The 15,956-nt window shown below is 40.5% G+C and overlaps 2 protein-coding genes and 1 long non-coding RNA gene across 4 annotated transcripts in view; all 3 read left to right on the top strand.

The window, feature by feature from the left end:
• The window catches only part of LOC139127479 (uncharacterized), a 237,143-nt gene that overhangs the window by 36,928 nt on the left and 184,259 nt on the right, over nucleotides 1-15,956 (top strand). The gene's annotated exons all lie outside the window — the stretch shown is intronic.
• Nucleotides 1-15,956, top strand: part of LOC139127478 (uncharacterized) — a 99,564-nt gene that overhangs the window by 43,780 nt on the left and 39,828 nt on the right. The window lies entirely within an intron of this gene.
• LOC139127475 (mRNA (2'-O-methyladenosine-N(6)-)-methyltransferase-like) overlaps nucleotides 1-15,956 on the top strand; it is a 33,192-nt gene that overhangs the window by 1,646 nt on the left and 15,590 nt on the right. Inside the window, exons 2-5 of one of the 2 annotated variants that reach the window (XM_070693401.1) lie at nucleotides 2,334-2,657; nucleotides 6,636-6,950; nucleotides 7,049-8,224; nucleotides 8,499-9,139. In XM_070693401.1, coding sequence (XP_070549502.1) covers nucleotides 7,933-8,224; nucleotides 8,499-8,773 — 567 coding nt within the window. In that variant the 5' untranslated portion in view covers nucleotides 2,334-2,657; nucleotides 6,636-6,950; nucleotides 7,049-7,932 and the 3' untranslated portion in view covers nucleotides 8,774-9,139. Of the gene's footprint in view, nucleotides 1-2,333; nucleotides 2,658-6,635; nucleotides 6,951-7,048; nucleotides 8,225-8,498; nucleotides 9,140-15,956 lie in introns of those variants that run through there. The other variant, XM_070693400.1, reaches the window with a different exon arrangement.

Here is a 15,956-nt window from a genome sequence, read left to right as displayed (position 1 = left end):
ATGAATGAGTAGATGGATGGAAGTATGCATTGGTAAATGAATAGTGAGAGATTTTTATGAATGGACGGAGGGATTGACGATCGAACAGACGGGTAATCGGACATACATACATACATACATACATACATACATACATACATGCATGCATGCATGCATGCATACATACATACATACATACATACATACATACATACATACATACATACATACATACATACATACATACATACATACATACATACATACATACATACATACATACATTCATACATGCATGCATGCATACATACATACATACATACATACATACATACATACATACATACATACATACATACATACATACATACATACATACATACATACATACATACATACATACATACATACATACTTACAAATCAATCATCAACCAATGAAACCAACCATTAACCTTAAAACCAAGTCGGTCATGTACCCATTAATCAAAATAACATCCATTTTCCCTTGTACTGATTAGCCTTTCCATCGATCTATCCTTCCACCAATCAAACTATCCATCACCGATCCATGCGACAAACCATTTGTCATCCATTCATCCACCCTTCAATCCATCGACTCATCCATCTAGGTAGATAGTTTACGTAGTTAGGTAAGTTAGGTAGGTAGGTAGGTAGGTAGGTAGGTAGGTAGGTAGGTATGTATGTAGGTAGGTAGCTAGGTAGATAGGTAGGTAGGTAGCGATTTATTGATGGATGGTATCATGGACGGATGGGTGGATGGATAAGGGTTTAATGGATGGATAGATGCATGCATGGATGCAAGGATGTATAGAATGATGTACATATGCACGCACGAAAGTATGAATGGATCGATGGATAAATGAATGAGTAGATGGATGGAAGTATGCATTGGTAAATGAATAGTGAGAGATTTTTATGAATGGACGGAGGGATTGACGATCGAACAGACGGGTAATGTGACATACATACATACATACATACATACATACATACATACATGCATGCATGCATGCATGCATACATACATAAATACATACATACATACATACATACATACATACATACATACATACATACATACATACATACATACATACATACATACATACATACATACATTTATATATACATACATATATACATCTATCCATACATACAAATCAATGATCATGCAATCACACCTACCATTAACCCAAAGTCCCAGTCAGTCATGTACCCATTAATCAGACTTATATCCATTTTCCCAAGTACTGATTAGCCTTTCAATCCATCTATCCTTATATCAATCCATGTATCAATCCACCGATGTATACAGCAATCCATTGTCCATCAATTCATCAATCCTTCCAATCCATCGACTCATCCATCTATCCATTCATCCATCCATCCATATATCCGTCCATTCATTGATCCATCCATCCTGCATCCTTCCTTCCTCACATGTGCCGGTATATACATCAATCCGTCTAGACGACCAATCATTAATTGATCCTCAAATCTACATTTAAGTAGCATGTATGTTTATGTATGTATGTATGTATGTATGTATGTATGTATGTATGTATGTATGTATGTATGTATGTATGTATGTATGTATGTGTATGTATGTATGTATGTATGTATGTATGTATGTATGTATGTATGTATGTATGATGTATGTATGTATGTATGTATGTATGTATGTATGTATGTATGTATGTATGTATGTATGTAGTATTATGTATGTATGTATGTATGTATGTATGTGTGTGTGTGTGTGTGTGTGTGTATGTATGTATGTATGTATGTATGTATGTATGTATGTATGTATGTATGTATGTATGTATGTATGTATGTATGTATGTAGGTATGTAGGTAGGTGGGTATGTAGGTATGTAGGTAGGTAGGTAGGTAGGTAGGTAGTTAAATAGGTAGGAACGGATTGATGGATGGAGGGTTCAAAGAATGAATAGATGCATGCATGGATGCACCATTATATAAAAAATTGTAGGCATGCATGAACGAAAGTATTGATGGATCGATGGATAAACGAATGAGTAGATGGATGGAATGATGCATTGATAAATGTATAGTGAGAGATTTTCATGAATGGACGGAGGATGGACGAACGAACAGACGGACTATCGGACATACATACATACATACATACATACATACATACATACATACATACATACATACATACATACATTTATGCACTTATGAATCCGTCTAGCCGACCAACCATCCGTTCATACCATCTATACGTAGGTACCTACATCCGGCAGCGGCAGTCATTTGCCCGCATAAGTAACTTATATAAGTACAATCTCTCTACTTCTCTACGATTAGTTGCTGTAAGGCCCACGTGGGAAATCCAGCCACAGAACATAATTGTGAATACGGGACATGATGCACTCCTTGAATGCAGATTATCTTTGCATGGCAGTCAAGTGCCTCCTTCATGGCTTAAGATGTCAGATGATCGTGAACCAGTGTACATTTCATATGGCAAAAACGTGTATGACCCATGCTGCAGAATAGAAGGCAATGTGGATGAAGGGGAGTACAATCTGCTTATCCACAATGTGTCTGTCAGTGAAGTTGAACGGGAATGGCAGTGTGTTCACGTACAAGCCGACCCGCAAAGGCAAAATGCTACAATCACCGTAATTGGTAAGTACATCTGGGGATGGCAGTCAGGCCATTTTTGAAATGTGTTTGCATGAGTCTATAGTCTATGTACGATCTTACAGATGTCGACTTTCACAAGCAGGCTTCAATAAGTCAGAATAAAAACTTGACCGTTCCATGACCAATGATGAAATATGGGCAAACAACCTTTAGAGTGTTTGCTCTGGTAATATAGACGAAATCGAACCGAGACAGCACTGTGTCTGCTCAGTGTTTTATAGATTTTACTTTTTGTTCACTGATAAGTTGATAGCATAGTTTTCACACTATTTTACCTACTTGTCATGAAACTGACTTTTTGACGATAGGTTGTCTACAAAACAATGCACTGTATACGATGGTTGGTTTTGTCATCAGTACATTTTCAAGAAACTAGAATTTATGGCAGTATTACTGTCAGAATATGGGCTATTTAATTCATTATACTCTTGATTTAAGCACAGACAAGTTGTTGTTTTTTCTTCTCTGTAATTTAGTGTTTTTTTTCCAGGTGATCTTCCTTTTATTAATCAATCAAAGGGCATGAATTCAAACAAGAGAGATTGGCCAAAAAGGGAGATATGCCAGATGGTTTATTTATTTTTCTTTGATTGGGAAATAGTAAAATCGACCGGGGTCGTGACTTCGTTTTTGCCGTTGCGTTCTTTCCGCTTTTTTCTTATGTTTTATCAGCAAATCCGAGACAAATAGGCAAATACATATACTACATGAACAGGGACGTTTAAGGTCTCGTTACGATGATGGATACGTGGCGCTTTACTGACGTGAACAAGTTTGACCAAAGAGAACGGGAAGTTGTTGGTGGTTGTGTACGGCACTGAACCACGTACACCACGTTCACCTGCTTTATTGTCCCACTACATGTACGTCGTGTAACAAACAACTTGTAACCGTAGGATCTAAGCTAAACCATGCAAGGGTCAGTGTAGCATCCCGCCACAGTTCTTCCGTCACAAGACTCTGGTTTTGCTGAACTGCATGAGGTGTTATTGGAATGGACTTACAATTCGTACATGTGATACAGTTGTTGCTTCCAAAACTTGAATTTTCACCATGTATTTGCAATGTACGCTACCTTTTTAGGTTTAAGCGACCAATAAACGAACTCTTCACAAAGCCAACGATGTGTCTGTATTTCTAAGATCCCGACGTTGATCAATCGCTTGAGTGGGTATTTTGGTTGTCTATGGCTGGATGTCACAAATACAATATCATAGCATAATTATATATACTGGCCGCGAACATTTTTCATATTGTACATACCATACAGAGGTCAAACTTAATGAATGTATATTCTGACACGATATTTCGTCAGGAATCCGAAGTTATGTATCTCACTTTCTTCTTTCACTTCACCATGCCAAAAGCATATCAATATCAATGTCAATATCATATGATTTCAGTTGCCGTCGTAAATGCTGTGCGCTATCTACTATGACATATCGGCAATTTCACGGCCTCAGAGTCGTGAGATAGAAGCGGCGAAGGAAATTTGCAATTGTCTAGGGAAGAATACTCATTGATATTGATAAGACCAAGACTGTCGTTCGCATATTTTATTTTGTTACTCACAAACTACTTTGACAAGCGTATAAAACCTAGTCTACGATTATGAAAAGTCAAATAATTGGAAGTACTTAATTAAAACGGTGAAAAGGGAGTCAGTATGGGGGATAAGTAATTTGAATGGCAAGGGAAACGTTAAGAGAGTTCATATGAGCTCCACAAAACGATCTTATTGAGCTTAACAGATGATTTTTGTCAACAAAATTTCACAATACATAAGCTCATAAACATCCCCCGCACTATTTTGTTGGCTTAGGATGAATGATTTTACTTGTTATGACGGATACAATTATGCAATGTTGAGCTTAGAGGCGACAGAAAAGGGGACCTTGGCGACTGTTACAGAATCAAATTGCTTTTAATCATGAGGAGTCGCATGAGTTTTCGAAAAATGGCAATAACACTCTCGGTAGATCCGGCAACACCATCCAGTTATTTTTGTGTTTATACAATAAGAACATACAAAGTATTTGCAATAAGTTTATAGACTTTAACTTATGTTTGAGCGATTTACAATTTAAATGAATAAATAAATATAAAATAAAATTGTAAATAAAAATGTTAAGAACAATCGTGGAAGATGTCACAAAATTGACATTATGAAAAGTCCACCAATGACTAAGTGAATTAAGAATAAAACTGCACAAAATCGGCTGCTGAGTTATGAAGGGTCAATATTCTCTCACTAGCACTGATATCATTAGTTTGTCTGACGTTTCACACATCAGCGGCGGCCTTGTAAGAAGTGAGCTTTTGCGTGTCAATAGGTGTCACGCAATTCAAAAATTTTACACAATGTGCTATTGTGCCAGCATTGAAACGATGAAGGGGACTGTTAACTCAAAGAATAAAGAACAAAAAATGCGATGCAAGTGACATCCACGCCGCATCGCGTGGCGTCTCATCGGATTCACATTCCCTTTTCGATCCAGAAATTTCCACACCCGAATAACTAGAAATTATTAGATCGCACAACAAAAATCGACATGCATATGTATACTTTTGTGTAAATATTGAAAGAAATTAGTGCTGAAATGTTTAAGAAACAGCACCGGACATGCAAAAATTACATTTGATCACCCTCAGACATCCATATTTGATTGTTTGAAAAAAATTCATGTGCATGTTTGAGGCATAGTGCATTGTCCTTGTGCTAAGTTTGAATGAAATTGGTTTATATTAAAGATGCATAATGCCCACAGACATGAAAGAAAATGGCCACCTGGAAACCTTATTGGATCGTATCCCAAAACAAACTGATATGCATAATTATGTCCTCAATGAACGTATGGAACTCAATCTATAAGTCCCCGCCCGACTCCGTCGATGGCGGGGACTAATAAACGATAGCAACAAGAAACCTATACTAAGATCAAAACACACCGATATCCACATCTGGGGATGGACATGACAACTGTTCCCTATGGTGAAGCGCAGTGATGTAATTTACCCAGGCATTCACCATGCATTCGATAACATTTACGATATACATGTAAATAAACCATGCATACGGTTAGATCTATTTCGGCGTGCAAGGGAAAATACTTTATGTTGTCACACTCTCTTACCAGCGTCAGTGTGTAGTCATGTCACAAAACTGAACCATCTTCGGACTCGATTTAGCGAGAAGACGGATGCATTCTTGCAAAATTCGTGTACACTGTGTTTCATCGAAACTTCAGGTAGAGTCATAGTTTGCATTGACATCGAAAACGATCACAACATCAACATACGGAGGTAGCGTGCATGATTAATAGTATCATCCATTTTGAATGAGGCGAGATATGTAAATCTCATTAGTTACATTTGTTTACAGCTATGTACTTTATTTAATCAATAATGTACCCCCCTCCCAGTCCATAATTGACGAAAGCAAACTTTGCACTTAATAATGTACGAGGCTAAGTCGAGTACATTATTAAGTTCAAAGTTGGCTTTCGTCCATTACAGGCCGGGAAGAGGTACATTATTGCTATTATTTTATAGTTTTGGCGTTGCCAGTGATTTGTAGATGTAGAAAACGAATAAAATGAAATTTAAACTTGGTTTGAAGCCTGTGAGCGTCTTCCGGCATGATCGCGCCGAATAGGTATACTGTATACATTACAAGCGCACTCTCCATTGCACCGAACACGCACGTTCAACACAAAAAAATGAGCAGCACTTTCACTGTTCAATTTGGAAATAAAAAAAAGATGTATTTTCGAAGGAATGAAACGGAATACCATCCCTACCGTCTATATCCAACTTGAAAGTCAGCTTAATGTTAATGTTGCGAACATACAGCGAAACGAACAGCGATTTCAAATACATGTATTTTTGTCACCGTGAAAAAATTGTTCAAGGTGAATGAATCATGGGAAAAGGCAATATGATCAATTTTTCTTTTCGCAGTACCTGTTGCCGAAATAACCATAGAGAAATTACCGAAAGGAAACATATCGACAGCAAAGCCGGTATACGTCTGCGAAGCAAAGAGAGGGAAACCTGCTGCAATTATTACGTTGTTCAAAGACGGCAATCCTGTTGGTGAGGACGAAGTATGGTCGATGCAACGAGTAGTTGCTGCATGCAAAGACAAGACGGAAGACACCTTGGCCATATTTGTACCTAAAGTGACTGATGACGATGATGTGTCTGTTCTTTTTTGCCAAGCTATTCAAATACCTGGCAACATTCGCAAGAACAGTAAACACATATATGTAAATGGTAAGTACGTCTATTTTGGGTGATCATATATTTGCCTGAGTCAGCAAAACGCGCATGTGGTGTTTTTTTTACAAATCTTGATTTTCTCTTTCTTTCAGCTCTCGTCCTTTTGACATTCAATGTTCGGATTCTAACTGTCTATTCTTATCCTGGTAATTACAAGATAAAATAAGTCTTCTATGAACTACAAGAGATAATAATATGGCTCAATTCGCCTTCTTCATCTTGTCGATGCAGTTAAGGATTTGCGCGATCACAAAACATTACATTTGTACTAAGAAGGGCATCCAATTAATTAAGTATGATTAATTTTTTCGGAAATATATTAAAGAATATCTTTGAAGTCTCCCAATCACAGGATGATGATGATTTGCAAGAATTTTGCAGTTCTCCCTGTAACTTTGGATATGGACTCCTTCTCGGTATTTTGATAGCAGCCATTTCAGCCGTGTTAACCGTATGTGAGTATCTTCTTGAACGGCTAAAAGTGCATGATAAAGCAAGCTTTACCCATACATCAATTCGAGTTTTAAAGCTTTCGTGATATAGCTTGTCATCTTAGTCTTAACAGTTGATATCTTGACCGTGGATTAAAATATAAACAACAATTTTATACAGAGGGAGGCTTTAAATATTTTTGCCAAACTAACAAGTAGTAATGGCGGTGGTATAGTCCACACATCTCGCGAGATTTGTGTCCTCTCGTGTAGCGCGAGAGTTGAGAACTGTCATGCTTCTAGGGGGTTATATGGAGGTCATGACCTTAGAAAAGACCCCTAGTATGCAAAATGAAATTAGCGAGTCCCTCTCATTGGTCCGTTTAAATACCGCAAAGGATATTGGGATGGCCATACCCTTTCCTGATTGGTTAACTGGTTTATATATGCAAAACAAGAGTATATAAGTAGCAAGAGGGCCAGCTGAGGGCCAATTCAGCTCAGGCGTTCATCCAAACAACAACAACAGCTCAACTATTCAAGCTATGGCTACTCCTATACTATCACCAAGACTACTGGAAGAGGGATGGCGCAAGTGTTATTCAGTGAAGGCTGAACGTCCGTATTACTTTAATGTAAAGACCAACACCAGCGTCTGGACAATGCCAACAGTCTCTGACCAAGATGAGAGGTTTGCTGATGTTCCTGGGAGGAAGATCCCCGACTTGCCAGAGCCTACTCAGGAAGTGCTAATGCCTGATCAGACTCAGTCCAGTCAGTCATCAGTTGCTGCTTTGGTCCCTCAACTTTCCAAGCCTGGCACAACTAGTCAAGCAGGTGAGAGACAATTTAGATTTTTTCTGTGTGACACAGAGACATCAGCTCTGATTGTGAGTGTGCAGATGTACAAGGGAAATGTGTACATTGGAATACGTGAATTCTTCAAGAAACCCGACAATGGAGAACTGATACCAACAAAGAAGGGAATCAATTTGAATTTGGTTCAGCGGAATCGGCTGAAATGTATCATGCAGAGTATTGATGATGCTGCCAAGACACTGACATGAAATTGACCTGGAACTCACAGACCCGTCTTTCATCCTTTTTTCAGAGTCTTCCTTCAGCGATATGCCAAATGACTTGGACAGGAAAGTGGCAAGGAGAGTGGCCGAATATGTCTATGCAAAGTTCATCCTGGACCAAGTCATCATCAATCAAAACTGTGAGGGTTGCAGGGAAGATGACCCATCACAGAAAGATCATGAGTGCCTGTACTATGGCGATGCCCCTGCAGGTCAATGGGAAGCGATCATCAAATACTTTAACAAATGCTGCCAAGCAAGTCAACATGTTGGTTTTGCAGAAGTCTGTTCTAGCCATGGCTAAACTGTGTTACATCACCCTGGATCATAATGTTCCCCTCGAAATACTCGATCTTGATGATCTCTTGGAGTTGCTGTACTACCGCTGGAGTGAAGACCCTGAAAGCTGTTTTGAAGCTTTATGTGACAGTCTGTCTATTTAAGGAATGGTTTTGTGCAGGACATGATTACCGCAGTTTGTTCAAAATTTGGTTCTGCAAGCAATTAATCACTTCGATTTCCTTCACTTTAATTTTTTTTTTTTCGGACTTTACAAGTTTGCCAAGGACATTGAGAGACACTTGCAATAAAAAAAGGTGTTGTGTTTCATGTTTTTTTGCCTTGTTAAATTTTGTTAACTTTGAGAAATTAAAATTTACTGTTAATGTTTAAAATGAAAATCAAGAACTTGTCCGTCTATACTCTTTGTATGATTGTTTTGATGAATGAGTATGTTTAATTGCCCCTCCCCCTTTATGGCCCCTCATCTCTGAGAAAAAAAATCAGACGCAGATGCTTGGTATTTTCCAATTGAACAAGTTTGAAAATTTATTGAACACCAACAGGAAAGCCAACACAAGAACTAGTAACAATGTAATGAATATGACTTCTAAGTCAAACGAGTCCGTAAAAACGTTAACATCATAAATGTCAAAATCAACACCAGTCAATTTTTCAATGAAATCATTAATGAGAAAGTCATTAAAAGTCAAGTCCTCAGTAAACTGCATCACAATGTTCGACATGGACCATCCCCGGCAACGATATAGCAGACAGTGAAGGACGTATTGTCCACACACTGAAGAAAGAGGTCACTGGAGCATTTTTCTGTTATAGATCCAGTCGAGAAAGTTCCTGCTCAGGAATGCCTTGAAAGGTGTCCTGTTAGGTGGACGTCCGTACAAATCGAAATATTCCCCATGGTGCTATCGGCAAAGTAGAAAGCCACCCAGTGTTTCCCTGGTTGAGTACTGGGTCCACATTGGCCACAAATGCAGCAGGATAGGACTTTAGTCTGGTCATAGGCAGTCGGTCTGATGGTTTCACCCCGGCAAAAGATGATGCAGTGTGTCGATCTGTACTCAAGATCTCTTTCAACTTTAACGTGTCCATCGTTCACTGGAGTCAAGAATGAACTTTAGTAATCAAAAAAGACGTTGCGGTCTCTGTCGATTTCAATGATGTTATCCAGTTCGCCATACACGAGTAAATTCACAGTATTTGGCAGGGCTTGTCTGAACTGCAGTTCGATGCCCAGGTTGCCTTCTTTGACTAGGTTCAAATGTCCTCCGTCAGCAGACAAGTCCGGTGTGAGATCAAATGCAAATAGTGTAAATCCATTGTCGTATTCATAGCGTTTGATGTTGATTCCTTCATCCCTGCCTATTTTATTCGTCCCTGTAAACAGGAATAGTAGGCCATGATGAATGATTGACCACCTGCTTTGGTGAAGTCCAGTTTCAGGGGTTTGCTCGGAACTTGTTTTCCACCCACATTAAGGACCAGCGATGTCATGCTGTAATGTTTGAAGTTGAAAGGATTTTTCTTGTATGAACCATAGAAGGCATCGTTGTCCACCAGACCCAAGACCACACGTTTAGGTAGCTGTCCCAGAAAGATGTGGTCTTTGTTGAAGGACATGGTGCCTCCAGGAATAGACAGAACCTTCATCACACAACGATGTATGGGATACTTGGACAGTCCCAGCTTTAAAGCTTCTGCATGGCCCAGCTGTACCGATGGACTGAGTTTTATTTTCCTGACCAGTAGTGTGGCTTCGGTGACTACAGCTTTGAAGCCTGGATTTTCTGCAGAGCTCACAAGGGAGAAGGCATTCTTGCTTCTATTGAGTTTGAGACGTAATTCGACACCATTCATTAGATACTTGGGCTGAAAGAAGAGATCCGAATGGATGGGTCCTACCATATCGACAACTTGACTGCCAGACGTGAAGGCATATTGGTTTTTCAGTCCCTTGTTCACTTCTCCACCTTCTTTAGTGGGGTTCACTTCATCCATTTTCAAGTGATAGTCCTTGAAGAATAGGGCTGAAGCAATATGGCCTCCTCACCATAATTCAACAAGGTCTCCAACATCGCTCGGTAGGGGTAAGTAGGGGAAGGGTTGGATATCATTTTGCCATTGAGGTGTACATCCACCTGGCTGAACAGTGAATGGAGCCACAAGTTGACGGGACCCACTGCTGCATCTTCACTGCGGTTAGTACCATCAACTTTTGTAATCTTGGCCTTGATCAGAAGGAGTGTTGAGGACAGAGTGATGTAGTCCTCCCCTGAACCCGAAATCACAAATTCGATGGGTCCCGATTCCACAATGTGGGTCAGGGGATGCACTTCTTCCCATTGCCCCTCTTCCACCCTGGTCTGCATTGGAGGAACTGTGAACAAGTCAAGTTCACTCTTGGTACACTCGCAGGAGTGTTCTTGAAGAAATGCCATTTAGTAAAAATGTCAGGAGATCTTCTCTTTCGCTTGGCTTTGAGGAAATGACTCTTCGTTTCAGAGTTTTACATTTTATACTGCCGCTAGGGGAACTGAACATCTGGAACCCCTGCCTGTCATCAACTGTTCCCGGCTTCCACCAACCGTCGTTTTGCCATGTGCTTGATGTTACGTCCACTGAGTGCATCACCTGCAATGTTGAGTCCCGTTTTCAACATCTGTCTCCCTAAGACTTTGGCACCTTGTTTGAGCAGTGGTGTGGCTGCACGGAAGAGGCCTCCCAAAATACCACCAAAACGTATCCTCTCTGCACGGCTGCCCCCTGGAACGATGCTCCATTTCCCACCTGATCCAAATAAAACTTCTTGTATGTGGCCGGGTTGCTTTCATAGATTTTACGTCTATACGGCATGGTTCAGGCTACAATAGTGTAGGGAGTCGTTTTCTGAAGGCTAGTGTCCTGATCACTTTCCCACCTTGAAATTTCACTTTCTGACCTGTATCGTCTCTTATGTAGACTTCTACGGTATTAAATTCGCGGTTTCTCAGGGGAAGAAATTATGGCGTGTGGAAGGTACAGTTGATCATCTGTCCATGGATCCCTTCCACATTTTCTATTCTCAACAGGGGTGCAAAGGTATCTCCCACCAACTGGTCGTCCACTAGGTCGCAATACACATACAGAGAAGAGAGGTTTCGAACACTGAACATGAAAGATGCATCGTTCTTCTGCCTCAAGATGGTATTGGGATAAAATACCATGATTTCAGCCAGACCTGGTAGAAAGTAGAGGCTGGTACCCTCACTCACATCAGCGGTTACTTTCCTAGACACCGGGTCGAAAGTCAACTGGATGTTGTAAGGTAAACCTTGCTCTTTCAGAGTGGTCAGTATACTTCCAAAATCATCGTAGTAACCTGCAGGTATTTTGACAAGTGTTTTTCTATGGTCTTGAATTTTGTATGCCAGCAAGTTTCTGCCCTCGACCACGTTGTACCAAGAGAAAGGGTAGTATATGTCCATCAAGACCAAGCCCAGTTGCCCCGCAGAGAAATGTGTTTGGGTAATTTCACAGTGTAGCCTGTCACTGCATTGTCTTGGAAAATGTCCATGGATGCATTGCTCGGCAGCAACATACAAAATCGATGTTCAACCATGATGAACTTTGGGATCAGACTTTGATTATCCAGACAGAGTCATCCCTCTTATAGTTTTGCCAGATCCCTGCCCCAACTATTGAATTTGGATGGCCAACCATACCACTTGACCAGATTTTCAGTCTTGCCCTTTCTCTTTCTTGTTTTGAGTATTTTTTACACTCTTAAGACACCGTCCTCTTTCTTGACGACTTTTTGTAGTTCTTGTTCATAGAAAGTACCTTCTAATTCCTCCACATCAAAATCTTTCAGCTTGTAAAGAGGTGGCCGATTGGAGATACTTCTCGACACAGTGAAGATTTGTTCTGTCCAATTTGGCAGATAACCTTTCTTGAACATACGTTTAGTTTTGCTGATTCTCACTTGTTCTCCCACACTGAATTTCAATTTCACAGTTTTCTGTTCATGGTCACTGTACAGAGTGTCCCACACCTCTTTTTCATTTGTCTTGTTAACAGACGCCGGTTTTCTGTTAATGATGCGATGCCAAGTGTTGTTGTAAGATTGCATTAGCTGAGGAAGAACTGATAGGTAACTTAGGGTGTTATTTCTGGTAACCACATTTTACGACAGGGTATGATTGAAACGCTCAACCAGAGAAGCTTTCGTTTCATTTCCGGTGGTGAAAAATTGAATGTCTTCACTCTTCAGAAATTTCTGACATAGGTGGTTTACGAATTCTTTGCCTTGATCCGTTTGCAGTTTTACTGTTTCGTCCAATCTTCAAAATCTGGTCAAACGCTGCTACCAAAGTCGCCCCTCATTTGTCTTTCAAGGGAATGGCCCAGGCATACTTGGATAAAATGTTGATGCAGGTGAGGATGTATCGGAACCCTGAATTGCATTTTGCTAGTGAACTGACATCAGCAAGGTCAGCTTGCCACTGTAGATCCATTCCACCGACAATTACTTTAGCCCTTGGAAACTTCCTCCTCACCGGTTTGTGTAATGTGTAAGTGTCCTGATGTTGCATCCATTCTCTCACTTTTTGACGGGTGGTCTTTATTCCCTTCTCTTTTGCAGCACGGTAAACAGCATCGACTCCTCCAAAACTTGCGGAATGACTTGGATCGTAATACACCTGGCTTAGGTGCTGATCCAAGTCCATCAATTTGGTCACAGGTTTCATGTTTGATGACTATGGATCCAGAACAGCAAGCACAGAGGCACCTCACCCGTTTGAGGACATCGCCAAGGGATAGAGAAGGTGGACAACACTCCATGACAGAGGTCTCCTTTGGAATGACTATCATCAAATTGTAGAGTGATGTTTTAAAAGTTGAGCCAATTCCCTGTCATGGATGGTCGATGTCATGGTCTTGCAGCAGTTGAAATGACAGGACGTATCTCCCTCCTTGTCTTTTTCTTTTTAGCAGATGATTGTCCAGCAAATACTTCATGATCACCTTCTTCATCATCTCTTGGATGAAACAATCCTTTTGATTTTCGCTGAGACTGAATCCAGTTCCATCTTTCCTTGTTGCCAATCAGATCTTGTGGTACATTCATGTCAGACAGCACTTGGGCAAATTGTTGCCACCCTCTAGGAGTGAAGGTTTTCCTCCGACGTAAGGTGTCGTTGATGAGGTCTACCATATGAGTTCCAGGTAAGGGATTGCCATCGTACATTAATTCCCCTTTCTCATTCCAATCCATGGAGTCATACTGTTTCACTTTCTGAAGGAGCAAGTGTGCTTTTCGTCAGAGAGATTTTTGCACACCTTCCATAACATCCTGCTCCTCACTATCCAACGGATTTGGCTTGTCAGTGACTTCCTCTTCTGTGCCCTTATCTAAAGGAGACCCTGAAGAAGACACAGCTGTTGTGGTACCCCTTGAAGTGTCAGAGGGGAGGATGCTGATTTTAACAGGTTCCTTCCTTTTATCAATGTAAGCCCTGTACTCTTGAAGAGTCTGTTGGTACAGTTTTGCCTTTTCATCATCAGTGATGTCTGTTCTTTCCAAGATTTGTTGCATCTCCCTATCTGGAGAGGACAGCATCTTCGTCATGGGGTTGTTGTTTGATTCTGCTGTAGTTGTATTGCATCTAGTAATTCCTGTGGCACAAGAGCCATCTTCTTGGCATGTTCCATGGGCATGGTGACAATTCACTTAAAGAGGAGACTTCCAAACACAGACAGCACAGGCCCCAGGACGGCTGAGAGAAATCCACCCTTTTGCACAAGTATCTTCTTCTTCTTTGATGTAGAAACCTTTTTATTTGACAGTGTGCGAAGATGATGTTTGTATTTGCTCAATTTCTTCTTTTGAGCAGATGACAATGGAACACTCCCCGAAGAATGTTCAAACAACATTCACAGAGGCAATGGATTAAGTCGTTACTGGCTCCCTCGATGATCCCCCTCTGTTGCTTTGGATTGCCCTTGGCTAACACAGAGAGAAAATGAGCATGTTTTCTCATTCGCTGAGACATGATGAAATGATTGAATTTCATCTCATCATGTCTATTTTTGTTTTCCTGATGTACACAAAGGCAGTCTCTCCTGGAAAGATGTAAGTGCGTAGGCGAAGGACTTCCGGTGTGTTGGGTTTCTGGTCAATGAGGAGATAACCATAGGGTTCACGGGAGGCATCGGTAAAAGCTTCTTGGATGAAACGAGTGTGTCCTGGGTACATCTGTTTGGCTAAGTGAGTGATCTTTGATCCGTCTCTTGGATTTTTAAACAAGACCAGATAATGTGAATTCAGACTCATGGTTCGAGTATCTCTGCCTTGATGAAACAGATTTTAAAAGATACGCATGACAGAGAGATTATGATGATGAAAACCTTTGGTGAACAGATTGGTAATTCTCTTGTCATTTCCAGTTTCTGACATCAGATCATCAATAATCAATAAGTTGGATTGGTGAGGGGAAAACGTACTATCCAACTCTTCAGGAATGCCTTCAACAAAATGAATGCTAGGGATAAGGGCAGCCAGTTCCGTATAGGCAGGTTGGTATTCTCCATAGCACCAGACAATACGCTCAGGAGATGGAAAAATCAGTTTCCCGTTCCTTCAGCAGTCGTTTGACGAATTCGGTTTTGCCAGACTGTGTGGGTCCACATATGAGAGCAGTGAATGGATGTTGTAGTCTTGCATCCATGATTGACTTGATTGATGTTGTTCAGACAGTAGACGAACGATTCGTATCAACTGGCACATCAATTGATGAGTGTCAGATTGTCTGGCCAGTTTTAAAAATCTGTGTCTTTCAACTTTATCTTCAATATTATGCACTTGTGTGAGATGATTTGCCAGTCTTACGAGATGTTTTGCATGACAACCAGGGTAAGGACAGTTCTTTTGCATTCGTGGCATGGTATACCAAGTTGACAGTGTGCGAAATTAACATAGGTCCGACGGTCCTAGACCGACAGATTTCTCGTTGGGCCGAAAGTTTTTAGCAACATGTCGGTCCATATGACCGACTGGAATTTAGAATAAATGATGAAAACTTCTCCATCAAGACCTGTAACAGATGCAGATGATGACTGACTTTGAATCATATCAGACTTGAATGTCATGCGCCTATATCAATGTTTTCCACCGAGGGAGTGCGGGGCAACAGGGTTGATCGCACTTC

The sequence above is a fragment of the Ptychodera flava genome, unplaced genomic scaffold, assembly GCF_041260155.1.
Source record: "Ptychodera flava strain L36383 unplaced genomic scaffold, AS_Pfla_20210202 Scaffold_32__1_contigs__length_2955704_pilon, whole genome shotgun sequence".
NCBI lineage: Eukaryota > Metazoa > Hemichordata > Enteropneusta > Ptychoderidae > Ptychodera > Ptychodera flava.
The sequence above is the reverse complement of the archived record's forward strand: the minus strand, read 5'-3'. Positions and strand labels throughout refer to the sequence as shown.